This window comes from Anneissia japonica, unplaced genomic scaffold, assembly GCF_011630105.1.
Source record: "Anneissia japonica isolate Jap-2015-1 unplaced genomic scaffold, ASM1163010v1 scaffold288148_len106226_cov131, whole genome shotgun sequence".
Classification (NCBI taxonomy): domain Eukaryota; kingdom Metazoa; phylum Echinodermata; class Crinoidea; order Comatulida; family Comatulidae; genus Anneissia; species Anneissia japonica.
The window spans coordinates 2,770-25,265 of record NW_022721225.1 but is presented as its reverse complement, the minus strand read 5'-3'; the positions used below and the strand labels follow the sequence as shown (position 1 = coordinate 25,265).

The 22,496-nt window shown below is 32.7% G+C and overlaps 1 protein-coding gene across 1 annotated transcript in view; it reads right to left on the bottom strand.

Moving 5' to 3' along the window:
* Positions 1-22,030, bottom strand: part of LOC117111489 — a gene marked incomplete at its 5' end in the record, with an annotated part of 40,094 nt that extends 18,064 nt beyond the window's left edge. Inside the window, 10 exons of the mRNA XM_033254408.1 lie at positions 5,060-5,443; positions 7,636-7,674; positions 10,626-10,700; positions 12,477-12,515; positions 15,883-15,957; positions 16,749-16,859; positions 17,309-17,701; positions 20,330-20,746; positions 21,456-21,500; positions 21,986-22,030. Of these exons, the coding sequence (XP_033110299.1) occupies positions 5,060-5,443; positions 7,636-7,674; positions 10,626-10,700; positions 12,477-12,515; positions 15,883-15,957; positions 16,749-16,859; positions 17,309-17,701; positions 20,330-20,746; positions 21,456-21,500; positions 21,986-22,030 (1,623 nt within the window). The remainder of the gene's footprint in view (positions 1-5,059; positions 5,444-7,635; positions 7,675-10,625; positions 10,701-12,476; positions 12,516-15,882; positions 15,958-16,748; positions 16,860-17,308; positions 17,702-20,329; positions 20,747-21,455; positions 21,501-21,985) is intronic.
* Positions 22,031-22,496: the final 466 nt, after the last annotated feature.

Sequence of the window (22,496 nt, the reverse complement as noted above, 5' to 3'; positions counted from 1 at the left end):
TGGCCAAAATGCGTAAAAAGCGGAGATTTTCGACCCAAAATCGGAGTGCTGTGTTTTGCTTAAATAAAAGGAGAAACTCCGCCAAAATCGGAGTGGCTGGCATGTCTGATTACACTGTGTAAACAATCAATTTAAAGTGATAAAAAGATTTATTACACACATTAACACAGCAAGGTTCTTGATCGATAAAAGTAATACTGTTGCTGCTATTGTTAAAGCTGTTAATATCAGCTTTTGAGCTGTCTCTTATAAACATCTAGATGTGTATTAGAGACAGCTAATGATGTTTTTGTTTATTAATGTAATACGTGTTACTATATCATTTATTCTCTTCATCTGTTTCCAACGTCATTTGAATATTTTTGGACATAAAAGTATTTCTTTACTAATGTCCGGGGCTTAAATTCTGAAATATGTGAAACTTTTCGTATCTTTAACATACAGTATTTATTTGTCAAAATTATTCTATGGTTTTTATAATTCTTTAATCATTTGATAGCATTAAAAATAATCATAATACAATATTTTCCATAGGCCATATGTATCAATATGATGTATTATGTTAATAATTGCTGATGTTTTATATTAATGTAATACATGTTATTTTATCATTTATTTGTTTCATCTGTTTCTAACGTCCTTTAAATACACCTGCTCTTCCTTTTTCGATTTCTTTCCTATAATAATAGTAATATGAAGTTCCTAAAAACCATCAGTTATCATCCTCCGACTTTTGAAAATACACATATTTTGGTACTTATACAATATTTAGTGTAAATTCCCGTTAGCAAGTAGTTCCCCTCTCTGTTTAGAGCTCACCTTTTGTGAAACGAGGCGAAATATATCTTTTGACACTACGGCCAACCCCTATTAAGGAGACACCCCTACTAAAGGGACAAGGACACTTTCTGAGTGTGGCTAATGGTCAAATCAATACATTTAACCCCTATTAAGGGGACACTTTTTTGATTGTATCAAAATAACAGTAGTAGTTCAACAGCCTGAAAATTCATTCCAAAATTATATTTTAACACCTTTTGAGTAATGAACTTAATCATCAAACCAGCAGTGGCAGACTGTAGGGTAAAGTGCAGGGTATGCTAGGCAGTGGCGTATCTAGGGTGTGCGAGTGGAGGGCATGCCACCCTCTCCAAAACAAATACTTGTCCCTCCCCTAGTGGCTCCAAATCTTGCTCAAGTAGTTATAAAACTCACCTCAATCACCTTATCTTGCAAGTTAACTCCCCCTCACCTAATCATCGATCCCCCACTTCACCTTTCCGCCCCCATCAGCTCCCATTCCATTTAAAGACCCCTATGCCACTGATGCTAGGGCATGCTATTAGGAAAAGTTCGTAAGCTAACACATAGTATTATTATCATAGTGTATATGCCGTATATGTCTTGTACATAAAATAATAGAAAGCTCAATATTAAAAAAAAAAAACAAACAAATATTTGGTCATTAATATTGCACTCGAATCATGAAACAATATCGGGAACATGTACAGTAAAACCTTTGATATTTGTTCATCATCATCATTATCATTATTAAAAGTGGAATGCTCAGATTCAAGTTTCAACATGATTACAATCTTCAGTATCACGCTTTGTTAAAATAAACCAATCAGAATCTCCCACTTCCATGTCAACTTCATTTAATCTTTTTTGGCACCATGACACCCCTAAGATATCGATATCAGTGGCGGATCTAAGAATTTGAAATAGAGGGTGGCCGAAGAGGGACTTTTACAGATGGAGGGTCTATATTACCTCAGTCCCACAATAGTTGGGCTGAGGTAAGAAATTTTATGATTATGGCACCTCTAGATGACAGAAAATGGCACTCTTAGACTAAAAATCTGAGTATAATTTTCTTTTCTTCTATAATTTTTTTAAAATTTGGAAATACTTGGGGGGGGGGGGGTTACAAGAAATAACAGTAGCACACCCGCTTAATTTCAAAGTGCTAAATTTATTGGGGGGAAAAAAAAACGCTGGGGTAAGCCAGTAAATTTTGAATGTATAGCTAGTTTGAACTACGGTAAATGCCCCTGAATCAATCTGTAATATTCGTGTATGTTATTTTGTTTTATATTCATGTAATATACTTACATTATTTTATAACGGTATCTTAAAAATAAACCAATCAGAATCACCCACTTCCATGTCAACTTCATTTAATCTTTTTTGGCACCATGACACCCCATACGATATCGATATCAGTGGCGCATCCAAGAATTTGAAATAGAGGGCGGCCAAACAGTGCAAACCACATTGGTAAGTATAGGAACACATGACACTATGTCGAATCCAAGAGTAATGTTTGGAAGCTTCTGGATACTTAGGTACTGTTTGACACATTGTAAGGAGACCAATGAGGAACTTATACAGAATACAATACAGAATGCTCTGGAGTTCTAGGGCTAATGTATAAGATGGAAGTATTATCTTTCTGTTGGTTGTTTATGTGAATGTTATTGTGTTGTTTTGAGACCGGATTCTTGTTGGAGTTCAAACAGAATAAAAGTTTATTTGAGAATTGTGTTACAGCATTGTCAGCAGTGTTTGTATTTTATGTCAAAGAGGGATTCCTAGTCATTTCTTTACCGATCGGAAATATGATCGGAAGTAGGAATTCATGACATATTATGGTGGCAGCTGTGGTTGTGTTCTAATGTAACCAAAGATTTTAAATATCGCTCTGTTTAACGAATTGTGGAATTTTCTACAATTGCAGTAGGTAGTATGTAATTTTTTTTACATGACGTGTACATCTCACTTTGCACAGTGTGTGACCTTCTTAATTACACAGACATGCCAACCCTACAAAGCACAAGAGGAGTCTGAAAAACTCCTAAATGGAGTTTTGGAAATGTGGAAGGATTATTTGTAAGACATGGTACCAATGTGATCGGATTGTAAAGTGCAACCGTTTTTATTCACAATCAGTAATACCGCTGTGCAGAACTAGGCCCTAGGCCTAGGCAGAAAATCAACACCACACCGCCTACCATAGGCATCACCTACAGTAATTTTGATTTCAAACTGACAAGTGCCACTGACAGGATACTTTCCGTTATTAACTTGCATGTTTGTGTGAGTTTTAGCTTCTTTTTTGGAGGAAGCTCAACACTACTACTCGTTTTTCGAACCCTGCCTAAGGCCTACAACCATATCGCTCTCATCGGACTCCATTTTCGAAATGGCGCTTTAATAGACTGTTGTTGTTACAAAATCAGTAGACGTGGCGCACTATACGGTTCAGAGTGCATACAGTGCAACTCTGACTGTTGACATCAATTTGGCCAATGAAATTTGTTTTCTTGAAATCAGTAAACCGTGGAGCGCGAATTAATTTTTCGTATACAGTTCAGAGTGCAACTGTGACAGCGATTTGTTCAATGAAAATGGTTTTTTTCGAAATCAGTAGACCTTAGAGCACGAATTACTATTTCATATACAGTTCAGAGCGCTGTTTTCAGGACGAAATTAAGTGGTCTTGTTCTTATCTAAATCATAGGATTATCATTTTTATTCGGGTATGCACGGTTTATTTCAGCTGGCCAAAATGCGTAAAAAGCGAAGATTTTCGACCCAAAAAATCGCAGTGCATAGTTTTGCTTAAATAAACAGAATAAGTCCGCCAAAATCGGAGTGGCTGGCATGTCTGATTACACTGTGTAAACAATCAATTTAAAGTGATAAAAAGATTTATTACACACATTAACACAGCAAGGTTCTTGATCGATAAAAGTAATACTGTTGCTGCTATTGTTAAAGCTGTTAATATCAGCTTTTGAGCAAGCGAAATGGCCGAGCGGTTAAGGCAACATGATCATAACCAACAATATTGGCAAGGGGTCGTGGCCGGCTCGCTCCAATAGTTCTGGTGGTGGAACAAGCTTCTCGGATAAGGACTATAAACCGTAGGACCTGTGTACACAAATGCTTATGTGCACTTTAAAGAACCCAGTACATCTTTCGAGATGAGTAGAGGGTTACAACAGTGTACTGGTTCACTCTGCCCCTGTCGTGGACAGGCTGCAGGGGACATGAAGTGACCCTCAGGGGAGGAGAAAGTTATTGAAAAGTGCAACATCTAGTCCCGAGCGCATAGGGACCTCATTTACTTGCGCTATATAAATCCTTCTATTATTATCACAATTAGCTAATTTTTACAATGCCACTTAACAGCATTTATATATTATTTATATTTGCCATCATTGTTATATACATCTATTTCATCATATAATGTAATGTAGTTCAATTTATACAGTGCTTTATACCGGATCTCAAAGCGCTTGAGGAGTGGACTAGCTTGAAGAGTAACTTGCTTCTCCCCTAAGGGTCTCTGCATGTCTGAGCTCCCCGGTAAACCGGTCCCAGCTATATCTCGTCTCGAAAGATGTACTGGGTTCTTTATAGTACACATGAGCCAATGTCGTCACTGGGCGTATGGCTTATATCCCTTATCCGAGACTTGTTCCACCTCCATAATCATAAGCGAGTGTGCTGTTAGAATCAGTGCTGATAATATCAGCATTTTTTTGTTGATTATGCAAAGTTGAGTAGATCAGTTTCAAGACCAAGATAACAGAAAGTAAATAAATCATGTATTAAAATGTAGCAGAGGTATGCACTCTATCAAGTGCCTACTTGATTTATTATTACCTGTAATTTTTTTTTTTTATAAATTTTAATGCGCTTGTATGCATATGAATATAATGATAGTATGATCATTGGTAAGAATAATATACTTGGTAATATTGATAATTATAATACTTATGATAATGATTAGCAAGTTGAATGGCTGAGCGGTTAAGTCAGGGGTACCGTAACCTACAGCCATATGGCTGATTGAAAAAAATTGATTAAAAAAAAATTACAGGTAATAATAAATCAAGTAGGCACTTGATAGAGTGCATACCTCTGCTACATTTTAATACATGATTTATTTACTTTCTGTTATCTTGGTCTTGATACTGATCTACTCACTTTGCATAATCAACAAAAAAATGGTGGGAATAACAACAAATAGCAGGGCTGCAATACTTACCACTCTCAATTAAGCCTTGCAAAATTTTATCAACAAAGTTCTCTTCACTGGCATTGATGACAGTAAATGATGCAAACTCAGGAGGTACAACAGAATCTTCTGAAATTTTGATTGGTATTATCTGAGCATCATCAAGAATGTTTGCTTCCAGCATTTTTACAACACTGTGTGCTGCACATTTAGAATATTCAGTCAAAGGTTTTGGTGAAAATGCAATGATTACTTTCCTGCTTCTTGCTATTAAATCATTAATAGTTTCAGGTTTGCTCAACTTCCAATGTTTGAGGATAGCAAACCTTAACTCTGGTCTTCTTTGAGTTAAGTCCACCGCCATCTGACTCTCCCATTCCATGTCATCACTTATGATGCATGAACCATACTGAACTACAAAAAAAAACAAAAACAAAAACAAAAACAAAAACAAAACTGTACAATTACAGAATAATCTGAACTTGATTTTGAATTATTAACTTACTTTATATATTAATGTAATAGTGGATTACACCACTGAGTAGAGCCTTCAAGCAAAGATGAATAGAAAAAATTAACATACTTAAAGTTTGTTAGTTTCATGTATTTTAAGTGTATCATAAATCATACAGTAGCTATTTCGTCTGTCGTGGGATATCTTTTGTTATCAAATTCTCTCATGCACCTGGATGTGGGATGTTTTTCAAGTTTGGTATATATAGGCCTATTCTTTTTTTCCAGAAGGTTCACCATTTTTGACTGGCAGTCTAACCTATTCATTATTAAACTAGCCCTCTTTTGTTGGAGGGGAGAACAGTAGGTTTTTGTCATTGTCAAGGATGATCAGTGCTTCCAATTCCAATTTTGTTATAATGTTTATTATTCTAAACTTCAATTTATATTCACAAATAATGTAGTCAAAGTTTTAACTACAACTAAATTAAGTCCTAGATGTATAGTAGTTCAGCTGAGGACGGCTGGCAAAGCAACGACTATCAAATCATGGAGGTATTATTGAGAAGGAGATCACTTGGCAACAGAGATCCTTTGATGCTAAAATGCAATGTGTTGTTAGCAACAACAGGCTTTTATATACTTCAACACAGCAGTTGTGCGATAAACCCTTTCATTTTAACTCATTAAATATCTTTAAGAGTAACAATGTTCCCCTGATTGGATTTTTTGGGAATTTTAATATGTATTATGTGTATATTTTAGGAACAGATTCCACAAAATATTTCTGTTGCATTTGGTTCTGTGTTCATTATAATTTTGTCTACTGAGGTAGAGTAAAACTGTAAATTACTCTTACTTTGGATTTTCAAGAGTTAACCCTCAATTCCTAAAATGACTTAATTTATTATAATCCTCCTTTAATTAATATCTGTTAAAATTTTAATTATCAAGTTTTATCAGACTTTTAGAAATTAAAGTTGAAGTATACCATACTCTTAAAGCTCATGCAAATGATTCATTAAATTTGAAACTCTTTTTTGTAGAAAATATTAATGTACTTGGTATTCCATGAAAGATAAATGTACTTGCTTCAAGGTAAAAACGATTGCGCAGCCATATGATTGACTGTAAGTAGTGCTTATTGAGAAGAAAAAGGTACTTTCCATTCGCCATGCTCAATTTTTGTATCTGCGCAACGCGGACCCCCTCACTGCTCTCCTTGTTCTTGTTGTTACCAGAACTTTAAAAGCATCAAGCTTTGCCAGTTTTAAATGAATGTAGAGGAAATTTTGTACACATAACCTAGAGGTGATTTCCAACAAACGTTCATGGCCCTTTTTTGAGTTGAACCCCAGGGTTCCCCCTACATCTACAAAACAAACCAAGGGGGTTTAGCAAGGACTGTACAGTATATTACTGCCATTGCAACTAATAAGACACGTCGCATGGATGGCACGGTCGGTTTTCGATGTGTTCTAAGTTCATGAGTTTGAATCGTGTATTGACATTCAAAATTTTTCCCAATTTTAAGACACTTTATTTTTTATTATTAAATTTTTTTTACAATAACTTACAATAGCATATCCTCCATGATTTGAGCATGCTTTAATAGTGTCAACAAAAAGCCCCATCTGAAAGCTGCAAACATGAGCGTTAAACACTGAATAGACGTACCCTCAGATTAAAGTGTGGACCGGTGAGCACTTGATGGCAGGGAACACACTAAACTAAACGTTCTTCACATGCTGCATCAGCTTTGTTTTTGATTCATTTACATAGCGCTACGTGCATGGAGTTTTTTTCGAGTGAACAGTCACTAAAAATGTGCTTTCTTTCAAGAACTATTATAGTTGATGCTGAGTGAGAGCAGCGCCATCTTTGTTATTGGTAAGTAAATCTACGTACCATAACAAGAGGGGATTTCATGCAAATCAGGAACCACTGCATGTGGCTAGCAAAACGAGTATCAGGTCACAGCGGCAATAAACTAAAACAACAATAAGGTTCAATAATTAAGGAGCTAGTCTATTGATAAAGAAAAATGAAAGAAGTTTTGAACCTGAAAAACATTTACGTTTACACACTCTATTTGAGGGCAGTACAAAACATAATGCAGAAAATATCAAAGTGTAGTTTCAACATAATATTACCTTCACTTGAATATCCTGAGCTTGAAAATATACTAATGTCTGTCAAAATATAATAGATAAAATTAAAAATTCCATTAAAGGACATATAATAATATGATAAACAGAAGAACCAGTAAGACAGGGCACATATCAAATTAACAACATTACAATACATAATAGGCCTTTTTCACGCTGCGGTAAGACATCTTTAATTAATGCCAAACAATGATGAGCAGTGAAGCGTAACCAACAGAAATAACATAGCGTTTCGGTTTTCGAAAGTCATGTTACTCAAAAAATCATATATCCTTAAGAGAGGGTCGTGTCAACATATTTTTTTCTTTAAAAATGTTCGCAAAGGATATATCTACATACTGTATGAATTTTTAAAAATTGAAAATTTGTTGAGTCTGTCAAAACTTAATTGGAAAATAGAAAACCGATTTTGTACAGTGCATGTTGCTATTATTTCAATTAAGTTTTGACAGACTAAACACATTTTAATGTTTTTGTTACTCATACAGTACTTAGATATATTGTTTGCAAACCTTTTAAAAAAAAATTATGTCGATACGACCCTCTGTTAAGGAGTTATGATTCTTTAGTAACATGACCTCCGAAAATATGGCCGGCACGGTAAATGATATTTGGTCGAACAGTGAAATAATGGCAATGTGTGTGTAATAACATTACACAAAATCGGTCTTCCATTTTCCAGTTAAGTTTTGACAGACTAAACAAATTTTCAAATTTTTTTATTCATACAGTACAGAGATATATCCCTTGTGAACACTTTAATTTAAAAATTATGTTGACACAACCCTCCGTTAAGGATTTATGATTTTTCTAAGTAATATGACCTCTGAAAATATGGTCGAAACGCTATGTTATTTTTATTGGTTACACTTCGCTGCTCAGCACTGTTTTTCATCGATCGAAGATGTCTACCACAGCGTGAAAAGGGCCTATTTCATATAATACTCCATTTCATAAAAACTAAATTTAAATACATGGTGGAAGAAAAACATTTATCATATCTTTCATCCATTTCTATTAAACACACACATACAAAAAAACAATATGCTCTGTCTGCATATTACCATCTTGCATTCTGCCAAGTCTGAAATCAATAAGACTTACCAACCTTTAGTTATCATGATAAATATCCTAAATTATTTGATTAGTGAAATATCTATTATGCAAATAAACAATTAGCATATTCATAAATGTATGAAAAACAATTTGGTCTTGTCTTTTTATTAATATTTTATATTCTGTCAAGTTTAAAACCAATTGGAATTACCAAACTTTATCGTGGTAACCATCCTAACTTACCTGATTAGTGACATTAATTTTGCAAAGGAGCAAGTAGCATATTCACATATGTACCAAAAACAATAGGTTTCTTATAATACCATCTTGCATTCTGCCAAGTTTCAAATCAAACAGACTTACTAAACTAGTTATCGTGGCAATAACAAATTTGCCCAACGACAACATGAAAAAGAACATGGCTAAAAACAATACTAATAAAGGCTAATAAAAAAATGACAAAAAATGGTAAAATCAATACAATTTAACCCATACTTTTTTTTATTGTATCCAAACAACTACAGTAGTCACAAAATATGAAAAAAAAAATTATATTTTGAAACCTTTTGAGCAATAAACTTAACATCAAACCAGAATTCTTTCCATCCTTAGAATGGGCATTGGATGTTTAGTGCATGTGTTACTTTGTATAAATAAAATCTTGCCAATTTTGACCATTAAACATGGAGATTTCTTGTTTTGTGTATTTTGATACAGTAAAACCTCAAATTGAAGCCCAGGGCTGATTTTTTTTTGCAAACTTTGAATGGGCTTCTTTTTGAGATGGGCTTCTTTTCGAGGATACTTTTGCAAAGTAAAGAGGGGGCTTCCTTTTAAAATGAATGGTGTAAATTTTGTGAATTTCTACAATTAAACAATAAGTAAGGTCAATGTAGTAACATCAATCTGTATTATGGAGTGTATTTAACTGGCATTAAATCACCTAACTAATGTATATACCAAGCTTGTTTTTAATTTATTTTGTTTTCTGAAATTCATGTACAGTGTATGTATTGTAGCATCTCGAAAAAAGAAGCTTATGCTTTTTTGAAAAGAAGCCCATTTTCAAAAAATCTCACTATTAACAAAAAGAATATTTGGTCATTAACATTGCACTCCAATAGACACAATATCGGAAAAAAACACAAAATTTGTAGTTTTAATTTACATATCTGTTAATTTCTTATGTTAAATTATTTTTTGCATTGCAAATTATTGTTATAAATTAGTTATCAATATCAAATAAAAACTATAACTTCATTCTTAAGTCAATTGAAATAAAATTGAATCTGTGTCATCATTATACGAAAACATGCCAAAAACCCGTTTAAGGGGACAATTTCAAATTTTTGGTCAGTGTCCTCCGAATAGCAGTACCGATATTCAGGGGGAAACCTTATTAAGGGGACACTTTTTTAGTCCCAAAGGTGGCCCCTTAATAGGGGTTCTACTGTAATATAACAATTAAATTTTTATAAAATAAAATAACAATTATTATTATTATTATCACTATTACTATGATCATCATCATCATCATTGTTTCAGTAATTTTGATGGTTTTGTATTTAAAGTTACCGGAATCAGTTTACAGGCTTGCCTCCTTAGTTTCAGCATGTGTTACTATTGAAGGAATGAATAAAGATTGATTTGATTTGATTTTTCCACCTGCCTCTTTTTATCATTTAAAAAAAAAAGGGCAAAAAACAATTAATTTTTTTAGGCCTCATACCATATAGGCAATCAGGAGGACAAGTTATTGGCTTCTTCTTTTAGTGAAAATCTGACATACTTTTTCAAAAATGTAGTATAATAACTGCTACCTCCTTGCTAATTCTTAGTCAATGCAATGCATAAAGTAAACAACTAAAACATCTAGTTTTCAAAACATCTACTCACATCTCCGAAATTTTTTAACTCACCCATTTTTGGTTTTACAAGTTGTGTTTCATGTTCTTTATTACTATCTCCTGATTCCTCAAGTATTCCTTCAGATGCTGAAAAAGCCAAAATCAAAGAGACTCAATATACAGGATTATGTTGGAAGTTAATCATATGCTTTTAAATAATAAAGTTATGTAATATTCAACAACAGCAACACCATCAGACTTTAAAAATGAGTTTCAGAGGATGATCCTGTCACTAATTCTTGTCATGCATTTTAAACTCTTCAAGAAATTATACTTTGTTGTAACAAAAGAATCAATTTAAAAAAGTAAAGTAAAAAAAAGTAAAAGAATCATTTAATTTCATTATTAGAAGAAGAGGAATTTAATACAGCTGGTTATGCTTAAATGACCGTATTTGAGAAACCAGCCTTCAAAGGTTATGATGTCGGACATTCCTAAAGCACATACACCACCAAATCATTTATTTAAAAATGTTGCGTTAACATCGAAAATGGGCAAAATAACAACATACCATGATGCATAGATATAGAGTTGAGTTTAGTGCAATAAATAGATTTAAAGAATGTTCACATTCCAACATGTTTTATTTATTATCACCAAAACATGGTTGGTCAGGATTGACTGGTTTGGCCTGTCCTTGCACACATATGTAACCACACTCTAACAGTGGCAATTCCAGTATGGCACTGCTGCAGTGCGAAAAAAAACCTGCTGTTTTCTATCGAACTGCCGCAGTACGAAAAAGCTGCTGTTTTCTATAGGCACTGCCACAGTGCGAAAAAAGCTGTATATCATACAAAATAAAATAAAATAATATATAAATAAAATAATAATAATAATAATAATAGTAATATATGTAATATTGATAGGCCGAATTCAGACTGCAAAGGCTTTGGCCTACTAATATTACAATTAATTATAATTATTTTTAAATTATTAAATATGTATGTATACATAGGCCTACATATATAAACAATTATATACATAAAAAATAAAATATTTCTTGCACAGTAATATTATATAACCCAGGGTCCCCCCTACATCTACAAAACAAACCAAGGGGGTTTAGCAAGGACTGTATATTACTGCCATTGCCACTAATAAGACACGTCGCATGGATGGCACGGTCGGTTTTCGATGTGTTCTAGGTTCATGAGTTTGAATCGCGTATTGGCATTCAAAATTTTTCCCAATTTTAAGACACTTTATTTTTTTTTTATTACATTTTTTTTACAATAACTTACAATAGCATATCCTCCATGATTTGAGCATGCTTTAATAGTGTCAACAAAAAGCCCCATCTGAAAGCTGCAAACATGAGCGTTAAACACTGAATAGGTGTACCCTCAGATTAAAGTGTGGACCGGTGAGCCGTTGCTCTTGTTTGGTGAACTAAGCCAACTGAGCACTTGATGGCAGGGAATACACTAAACTAAACGTTCTTCACATGCCGCGTCAGCTTTGTTCTTGATTTATTTACATAGCGCTGCGTGCGTGGAGTTTTTTTCGAGCGAACAGTCACTAAAAATGTGCTTTCTTTCAAGAACTATTATAGTTGATGCTGAGTGAGAGCAGCGCCATCTTTGTTATTGGTAAATAAATCTACGTACCATAACAAGAGGGGATTTCAGGCTAATCAGGAACCATTGCATGTGGCTAGCAAAACGAGTATCAGGTCAAAGCGGCAATAAACCAAAACAACAATAAGGAGATAAAGTTCAATAATTAAGGAGCTAGTCTATTGATAAAGAAAAATTAAAGAAGTTTTGAACCTGAAAAACATTTACGTTTACTCACTCTATTTGAGGGCAGTACAAAACATAATGCAGAAAATATCAAAGTGTAGTTTCAACATAATATTACCTTCACTTGAATATCCTGAGCATGAAAATATACTAATGTCTGTCAAAATACAATAAATAAAATTAAAAATTCCATTAAAGGACATATAATAATATGATAAACAGAAGAATCAGTAAGACAGGGCACATATCAAATTAACAACATTACAATACATAATAGGCCTTTTTCACGCTGCGGTAAGACATCTTTGATCGATGACAAACAATGATGAGCAGTAAAGCGTAACCAACAGAAATAACATAGCGTTTTGGTTTTCGGAAGTCATGTTACTCAAAAAATCATATATCCTTAAGAGAGGGTCGTGTCAACATATTTTTTTCTTTAAAATGTTCGCAAAGGATATATCTACATACTGTATAAATAAAAAAAAAATTGAAAATTTGTTTATTCTGTCAAAACTTAACTGGAAAATAGAAAACCGATTTTGTACAGTGCATGTTGCTATTATTTCAATTAAGTTTTGACAGACTAAACACATTTTAATGTTTTTGTTACTCATACAGTACTTAGCTATATTCTTTGCAAACATTTTAAAGAAAAAATTATGTCGATACGACCCTCTGTTAAGGAGTTATGATTCTTTAGTAACATAACCTCCGAAAATATGGCCGGAACGCTAAATGATATTTGGTCGAACAGTGAAATAATGGCAATGTGTGTGTAATAACATTACACAAAATCAGTCTTCCATTTTCCAGTTAAGTTTTGACAGACTAAACAAATTTTTAAATTTTTTTTATTCATACAGTACGGAGATATATCCCTTGCGAACGCTTTAATTTAAAAATTATGTTGACACGACCCTCCATTAAGGATTTATGATTTTTTAAGTAACATGACCTCTGAAAATATGGTCGAAACGCTATGTTATTTTTATTGGTTACACTTCGCTGCTCAGCACTGTTTGTCATCGATCAAAGATGTCTACCGCAGCATGAAAAAGGCCTATTTCATATAATACTCCATTTCATAAAAACTAAATTTAAATACATGGTGAAAGAAAAACAATCATCATATCTTTCATCTATTTCTATTAAACACACACATACAAAAAACAATACGCTCTGTCTTCATATAACCATCTTGAATTCTGCCAAGTCTGAAATCAATAAGACTTGCCAACCTTTAGTTATCATGATAAATATCCTAAATTACTTGATTAGTGAAATATCTATTATGCAAATAAACAATTAGCATATGTGGCAAAGACAAGCCAAACCAGTCACTCGTCGCAAATTGTGTTTCAGAGAAAATAGCAAAAGCATGCAAGAATGTAAAATTTGTAAAAATTTATTGTATTTCACTAATCTAAGGTTTATGTACCTATACATCATGCTGTGCTGTAATTTTTCCTAATTTCAATGTTAAAACAACACTTTTTAATTATTTTATGATAGTTTCTGCATGAGAAATGCCTGAAATCATAAACTTTGAAGGCTGATTTCTCATATATTGTTCTTTAAACAGCTGTATGCTTAAATGCTTGTAACTTCATAAGGAAATGTCAGATTTGAATGATATTTTTACCATTTTATAGCTCTTATTCTACTCTTTAACCCTGTATTAATAACTCAAAATCGATTTTTGCAACGAGTGACTGGTTTGGCTTGTCTTTGCCACATATTCATAATATGTATGAAAAACAATTTGGTCCTGTCTTTTTATTAATATTTTATATTCTGTCAAGTTTAAAACCAATTGGAATTACCAAACTTTATCGTGGTAAACATCCTAACTTACCTGATTAGTGACATTAATTATGCAAAGGAGCAAGTAGCATATTCACATATGTACCAAAAACAATAGGTTTCTTATAATACCATCTTGCATTCTGCCAAGTTTCAAACCAGACTGACTTACTAAACTAGTTATCGTGGCATTAAAAAATTTGCCCAACGACAACATGAAAAAGAACATGCCTAAAAACAATATTAATAAAGGCTAATAAAAAAAATGACCAAAAATGGTAAAATCAATACAATTTAACCCATACTTTTTTTTATTGTATCCAAACAACTACAGTAGTCACAAAATAAGAAAAAAAAAATCAAATTTATATTTTGACACCTTTTGAGCAATAAACTTAACATCAAACCAGAATTCTTTCCATCCTTAGAATGGGCATTGGATGTTTAGTGCATGTGTTACTTTGTATAAATAAAATCTTGCCAATTTTGACCATTAAACATGGAGATTTCTTGTTTTGTGTATTTTGATACAGTAAAACCTCAAATTGAAGCTCAGGGCTTTTTTTTGCAAACTTTGAATGGGCTTCATTTTGAGATGGGCTTCTTTTCGAGAATACTTTTGCAAAGTAAAGAGGGGGCTTCCTTTTAAAATGAATGGTGTAAATTTTGTGAATTTCTACAATTAAACAATAAGTAAGGTCAATGTAGTAACATCAATCTGTATTATGGAGTGTATTTAACTGGCATTAAATCACCTAACTAATGTATATACCAAGCTTGTTTTTAATTTATTTTGCTTTTTAAAATTCATGTACAGTGTATGTATAGCATCTCGAAAAAAGAAGCTTATGCTTTTTTGAAAAGAAGCCCATTTTCAAAATAGCTCACTATTAAAAAAAAAAATATTTGGTCATTAACACTGCACTCCAATAGACACAATATCGGGAAAAAAACACAAATTTTGTAGTTTTAATTTACATATCTGTTAATTTCATATGTTAAATGAATTATTTTTTGCATTGCAAATTATTGTTATAAATTAGTTATCAAATAAAAACTGTAACTCATTCTAAGTCAATTGAAATAAAATTATAAAGAATCTGTGTCATCATTATACGAAAACATGCCAAAAACCCCTATTAAGGGGACAATTTCATATTTTTGGTCAGTGTCCTCCGAATAGCAGTACCGATATTCAGGGGACAACCCTATTAAGGGGACACTTTTTAAGTCCCAAAGGTGGCCCCTTAATAGGGGTTCTACTGTAATATAACAATTAAATTTGTATAAAATAAAATAATAACAATTATTATTATTCTCACTATTACTATGATCATCATCATCATCATTGTTTCAGTAATTTTGATGGTTTTGTATTTAAAGTTACCGGAATCAGTTTACAGGCTTGCCTCCTTGGTTTCAGCATGTGTTACTATTGAACGAATGAATAAAGATTGATTTGATTTGATTTTTCCACCAGCCTCTTTTTATCATTTAAAAAAAAAAGGGCAAAAAACAATTTAATTTTTTTAGGCCTCAAACCATATAGGCAATCAGGAGGACAAGTTATTGGCTTCTTCTTTTAGTGAATATCTGACATACTTTTTCAAAAATTTAGTATAATAAATGCTACCTCCTTGCTAATTCTTAGTCAATGCATAAAGTAAACAATAAAAACATCTAGTATTTACTCACATCTCTGAAATTTTTAAACTTACCCATTTTTGGTTTTACAAGTTGTGTTTCATGTTCTTTATCACTATCTTCTGAGTCCTCAAGTATTCCTTCAGATGCTAAAAAAGCCAAAATCAAACAGACTTAACATACAGGATTATGTTGGAAGTTAATCATATGCTTATAAACATTAACTATGAAAATTATAAATTTCTCATAATAAAGTAATGTAATATTCAACAACAGCAACACCATCAGACTTAAAAATATTTACGACAAATGAGTTTTAGAGGATGATCCTGTCAATAATTCTTTTTCTATTTTTGAGAAAAACAAAATGTGGTCATCAGCTTTTCAAAGAAGTTTTGCTATATAAAAAATGATATTTGGCAAATAATATTTTTGTTCTCACACTTACTATCTTTTTAGACAGTGTATTCATTCTAAATTATTTACAGGCCTTTGACTCTAATAAACATATTCAATATTGCTTAAAGTATTAATTTATTATTTCAAACTAATGCAAAGCAGTTAGTTGTTCTAAAATATTAACTAATTTTGTATTAAAATGTAAGCAACAAAGTTGGTCAATGGCTGAATATATAGTAACAAAATTGTAGAAAATATAAAGAGAACATACAAATTTTAATATTTTATCTTCAACATGATTAAAATAATTATTGCTACAAATTTTACAAAAATCTTTTTTATCCCTATAAATTTCCTCGCATCTCTTCTCCAGTGACAGTTATCCAGATGTTCCTTCAAGGCTCATAGTGGATGGCACATCAGGCATGTCACTTTTTTAAATCTCTGTTACAGCTGTAAATTAAGAAGGATGGTTGTGCTGCATACTGCAGAGCATGAACAACATCAACAACAACTATGATAGTGAATAAATTAAACTCACTTTCACTTGTTTCCACCAGTTCTACCTTGTGGTCATGACTTGAAAGTGGTTCAGATGTTCCTTCAATGGCTATAAAGGATGGCACATCGGGTGCGACACTTTCTGTCTCTTCTTTTTAAATGAAAAAAGCAATTTTTGAATGATTAATAACTGAAATTCTCATATCTATAGATAATTACAATTTATATAACTGTTGTTGCTTTTAAAGATGTTAACACTACAATTAGCCAATTTTTACAATGTCATTTAACAGCATTAATGTATTATTTCACTTCTTTTTGCCATCATTTCATAATTATATTATAATTATCAATATTACCAAGTGTTTTATTCTATTGATGACCATACTGTCATCATTGAGCACCAATTTTTGGTGGTGATGTTCGCGCTTTAAAAATCGTTATTATTATTATTATTATTATTATTAGATTCATATGTATATAAATGCTTTAAAATTGATCAATATGTACTGCTCCATTAATGTATATCTACGCATTTTGCAAAATCTAACAAACAATAATGGTAATAAAATACCAAATAATAGGGCTGCTGATACTTACCACACTCGTCAAAGACTTGCAAAAGTTTATCAACAAAGTGTTCTTCACTGGCATTGATGACAGTAAATGATGCAAACTCAGGAGGTACAACAAAACCTTCTGAAATTTTGACTGGTATTATCTTAGCATCATCAAGTGCTTTTGCTTCCAGCATTTTTACAACAACACTGTGTGCAGCATACTTAGAATATTCAGTCAATGGTTTTGGTGAAAATGCGATGATTATTTTTCTGCTTTTTGCTATTAAATCATTAATAGTTTCAGGTTTGCACAACCTCCAATGTTTGAGGATATTAAACTTTAAATCTGGTCTTCTATGTGTTAGGTCTACTGCCATCTGACTTTCCCATTCCATGTCATCACTTATGATGCCATAAAAAGTGTCATATTGAACTATAAATAAAAGAAAGAAAACCTGTATAGTATATAATAATGAGAACTTAATTCTTGTATATTATGAACTTTTTTTAGAAATTAAATAATGAATTACTGTTTATGAAGCTCAGTTTCAATAAAAATCGCTACACGATATCGCCGAACCCTTTGGCAAAGCTGATTGGTCAGTTGAATCAGGGAGTGTTCCTGATTGGGTCAAGGACAGTACGCAGTACAAGGATTGCCTTGAAAATGCTGTAGCGACTCACTGTGTAGCAATTGCATGGAAATCAAGTTTTACTTTTAGGTGACCATATGATAGAGCCCTCGAAATTAACTAAAACAAAATAGTTGCGGTATTCATGATAAAAATGATTAAAATTACACTGACAGTGTGAAGCAGTTGATTTTTAATTTCAGAACCAAAATAACAAAAAAAAAGAAGATAGGCTGCATGTTGTCCTACAAACGTGAGTTTGTGGGACTTTGGACATGGTTTGTCGCAGCAGGAACAGTTTAGTTTCCCAGCCTCAAGGCCATTTTGTTTGTGTCCTTGAGCAAGGCACTTTATCTGCATTGCTTCTCTCCACGCAGGAGTATAAATGGGTACTGGTGGAGTTGCCTGCTGCTGCGCTGACTGCCAGCAGCAACGCTTAAACATGTGAACTCGATGACCAAAACAAAGCACTTTGTAACCTAAAACTTTGTAATTTTTGTATTTTATGTTTGTTTTTGTTAAGGAACCAGATCAAATTTCATTGTATGTATTGTACATGTACCGTATATGCCGGTGTATAAGCCGCAAATTTTATACACGATTTTCCCACTGAAATTTGGAGTGTGGCCTATACACTGATCATTACCCTAGGCCTTTTTATTACTTATTTGATAGGCATCGAGTTACTATAATATGACTTAAAGTAGGCTATTTTCTAATGTCAAAGTAAAGGTAAAGGTAGGAGAATAACCCATAACTTGCAGCGTCATTGTTCTGAATTGTGTATGGACGTGGTCCATGACTACCTACGTAGCAGCCGTTAAGAGGCGCTTCATGGTAGATTGTACATGCTAAATCAGCTATGCTTCCACGACGGGGGGTATATCCCCCAGCCCCCCTCTGGCACCAACACTGGGCCTACTATTTAATATCATACTCAGTACAGGCTGTACTAGGTTTCCTATTACGTTCTCTACGACATTCAAGCAATGTCTTGGTTTGTCTAAATAATTATTTTCATAATTACATTCATTCATAAACAATTTTGGAACACCCTGTTTCTCTTTGAAACCGCTTTGCTAAAAAAAAATAAAAAATTTTTCGGCAGTTCGGTCCTTGAGGTCAAGTGAGCAGCTTTCATTTACGATGTCGCAACAAAACACACGTGGTTGCTGGTTGAAACTTGCTGTTTAAACTCTGGTTCCCGGTGGCTAGTACCGCTACAGAAAGAATAATACCGCTATAATTTTAAAATAAAAACTTGTGAAATCAGTATATGCAATAAAAACACGAGTTTTCTTGAAGTTGTATAATTATTTTACTGGAATTTAACTTTAGAAAGGCATACATCCTCTGCCTATGTGTATACTCTGTATCACATGATATCTCACCAGTTCTGTTTCTGTTTATAAAACGTGGTGCGTGATGGTGCATGCTTCGCGCACCGTGGGCTGTGAGTATGGTAACAATGACTTCGGCCTAGAATTACCAATCTTTTTAGCTTAATACCGACTGTTATTGTCACCATAATAATAAAATGATTGATTGAAATAGATAAATATACTCAATTATTTTATTTTATTAGATTTTATTAAACCTAAACTAAACTGATGTTGAAAATTTAACGCAGCACGACTGTCTAGCAAGAAATGGGGATTTCCCTAGAGTAAGAATATGTTGTTTCAATGCGGTAGCCAGAAGTTTACACGCATTTCCAGTTGTTTGTTGTTTAATAATCAGCCGAAAAGGATGAAATTTCTTTATGTGAACATTTGTATGTAAATAATGTCAATGCTTCAAAATAATTAAAAACTTAACACTATGGGAACCGTTTGGAGTTTAAAAATAGATGCAGCTTATACACAGGGGACACAAAAAAACGTGATATTTCGCATCCTAATTAGGGGTGCGGCTTATACACAGGTGCGGCTTATACACTGGAATATACGGTATATATGACAAATAAAATTTATTGAGTATTCAAAGGAAAAATTGCTACATTAAAATACATTACAGAGCTGCACATTGGACATTTCAACATTTTTGAAACTGATGATTTAGTTATACCGATGTCACATCACACAAATAGAATACATCACTAGATATAAGTCCAGATTGCAGTGTCTAAATAGTCCAACACTGCAAAAAACAACTGATGAGACACGGCTAGCGATTAGAGAAGTACAGTAAGAAGTTAACACATAAGACAGGTACCGATCCGGTAAAAAAGGATGGCAAAAGTCATTATTTCTCCTTCAATTAATCTGAAATGTGGAATGATATTCACTTTGTATGAACGACGGTTTGATAATCTATTCTGTTACAGTTGAGACCAGTAGGATTCAAATTCCAGATGTTCACCAAAGACCTCTGTTTTGCATTTTGTCTGCAGGCTTTGAAATAAGCAGAATTATAATATTTTTACTCACCTCTTTTCTTCAGCCTCCTAAGGGCACATTCATATTCTTCCCTCTCAATTACTGTCTTCCATGCTATAATAAAATCATCCTGGAGATTTTCTGGGACTATTAATCCTGAAAAATCTTTGATGAGTTCCCTACTTGAATGTATTTCCCACAGATTTATCAATGCATATGGATCATAAACAGAAAGATGAAATACTATAGATCCTTTTGATATTTCTTCTAAGTGTAATTGAATATTTTTGAGATACATGTTTACACTTTTCAGTTTTGTCGAAAATTCTGGAATATCCTTTAGTGACAACCTGTCAATATTTTCTGAGAGCTCATTCACCATATCCAGAGGAGTCTTTTGACCTGGTTGGGATATTATTCCTGGATCAGGTTCATCTAGTCGCTGGCGTTTCAATCCTAAGGTGATAACTATGAACAGAAAAAAAAACAACTATGGTCAATATTACAGTAAGTAGCAGAAAAGGAAAATAACTGATTTATTCAAAACTTAAAAATAGAATTAACATAAACATTAAATTCTATTCTGCTTGGCTTTTTGTCAGACTAGACATTGACATCATTATCTCCAAACTAAAAACCTTAGAAAACATGATTCTCATCATATTTAATTCAATTGGCAATACAACAACTCAGGACACAATACAATAATTAAGGAATCACCAACACACCCTATTTTTCTCCATGTGGAAAAAAAATAGAAATGTTTCATAAATTAACAGTTAGAAAAGAAAAGTAAGTAAAGCATAACAAATAGCTAAAGTGAGCAGAAGAATAAATGCATATGTTAAAACTCACAAAAATTAGTAAAGCATAACAAGCACACAGCATATAAAAGTCAATAGAAGAACTAATACCATGAGTGTAATGTAAAGGAAATGGTGAAGAATAATGATTCAATTACAATTAAATATAGTGTATTAGATGAATAAATTAATAAAAACAAAATGAAAAACACATATGAAATTCTCCAATGTATGAATGTCCTTACTTAAACAGACTTGCACAAAGTTTAGGTTCATGGTACATAAATATTTTTCATTGTAATCTATATTTATATACCATTTTATCAGTTAATTTTTGTGAAGATAAAATATGTACTAAAAAAAAATCACATTACCTTCACCACATCTATGACCTGAGTTTGAAGATGCATTTGAAATGCCTGTACATGAAAGTCAATTGAAAATAAAATATTATAATATATTATTATATATATTACATACATAGAGAGCAAAATTTTAATCAACCCTCCGAATTTGGAGGTTTTGTGTACTATACGTGAAAACTTCAAAATCAGAGTTTTCAAACTTTTAATCAAACTTCCGACTTCCAAGTTTCTGCGTACTATTAATTAAACAAGCTCTCTCTCTATATATATAAAGAGAGCAAACTTTTAATAAACCCTCTGATTTCAGAGGTTTTGCATACTATATGCAAAAACTAAAAAATCGGAGTTTTCAAACTTTCGATAAAACCTCCGATTTCGGAGTTTCTGTGTACTATTAATTAAACAAGCTCTTTCTCTATAGAGAGGGAGAAAGCAAAACATTCAATTAACCCATCGATTTTGGAGATTTTGTAGTGACACAGTAACAAATAACATGATAATATTATTATTAAAGACACCAATGTAATTATTTATCTCACTACTTGCTTGTCCTAGGTTTAAAGATAGCTTTGGAGTTTGAATGTCTGAAATAAAATTAAACAACTGATTTACTGGTACAATAAATATCAATTTATTTATTATTTACCATAATAAATAATTTAACTCATAAATTGGTTGCACATTTTTGAGATGTTAAGACACGGAAAGCATTTGGAGATGTTGTTAAGACAAGAAAAGCCATATAAATGCTATTTTATATGATCATTGTGTTTGATATACAAATAGAAATCATAAAACACAACAAAATATTAATAAACTACAAGATCACCTTATCCATCCTAAAGAACAAATCAATGCCAGAGAAGAGTGTGATGTAGTTTATGAGATTGGATGCCTGAACTGTGATTCAGTTTGCATCAGTGAAACTGGCAGGAAATTGAAGACCTGATTGGAAGAACATAAAAAAGATGTCACCAATAACACAACAGGTATGTGCACTAGAGCATCCAGAAACACTGAATCTGAGCTCATTCACAAATCAGCTACAGT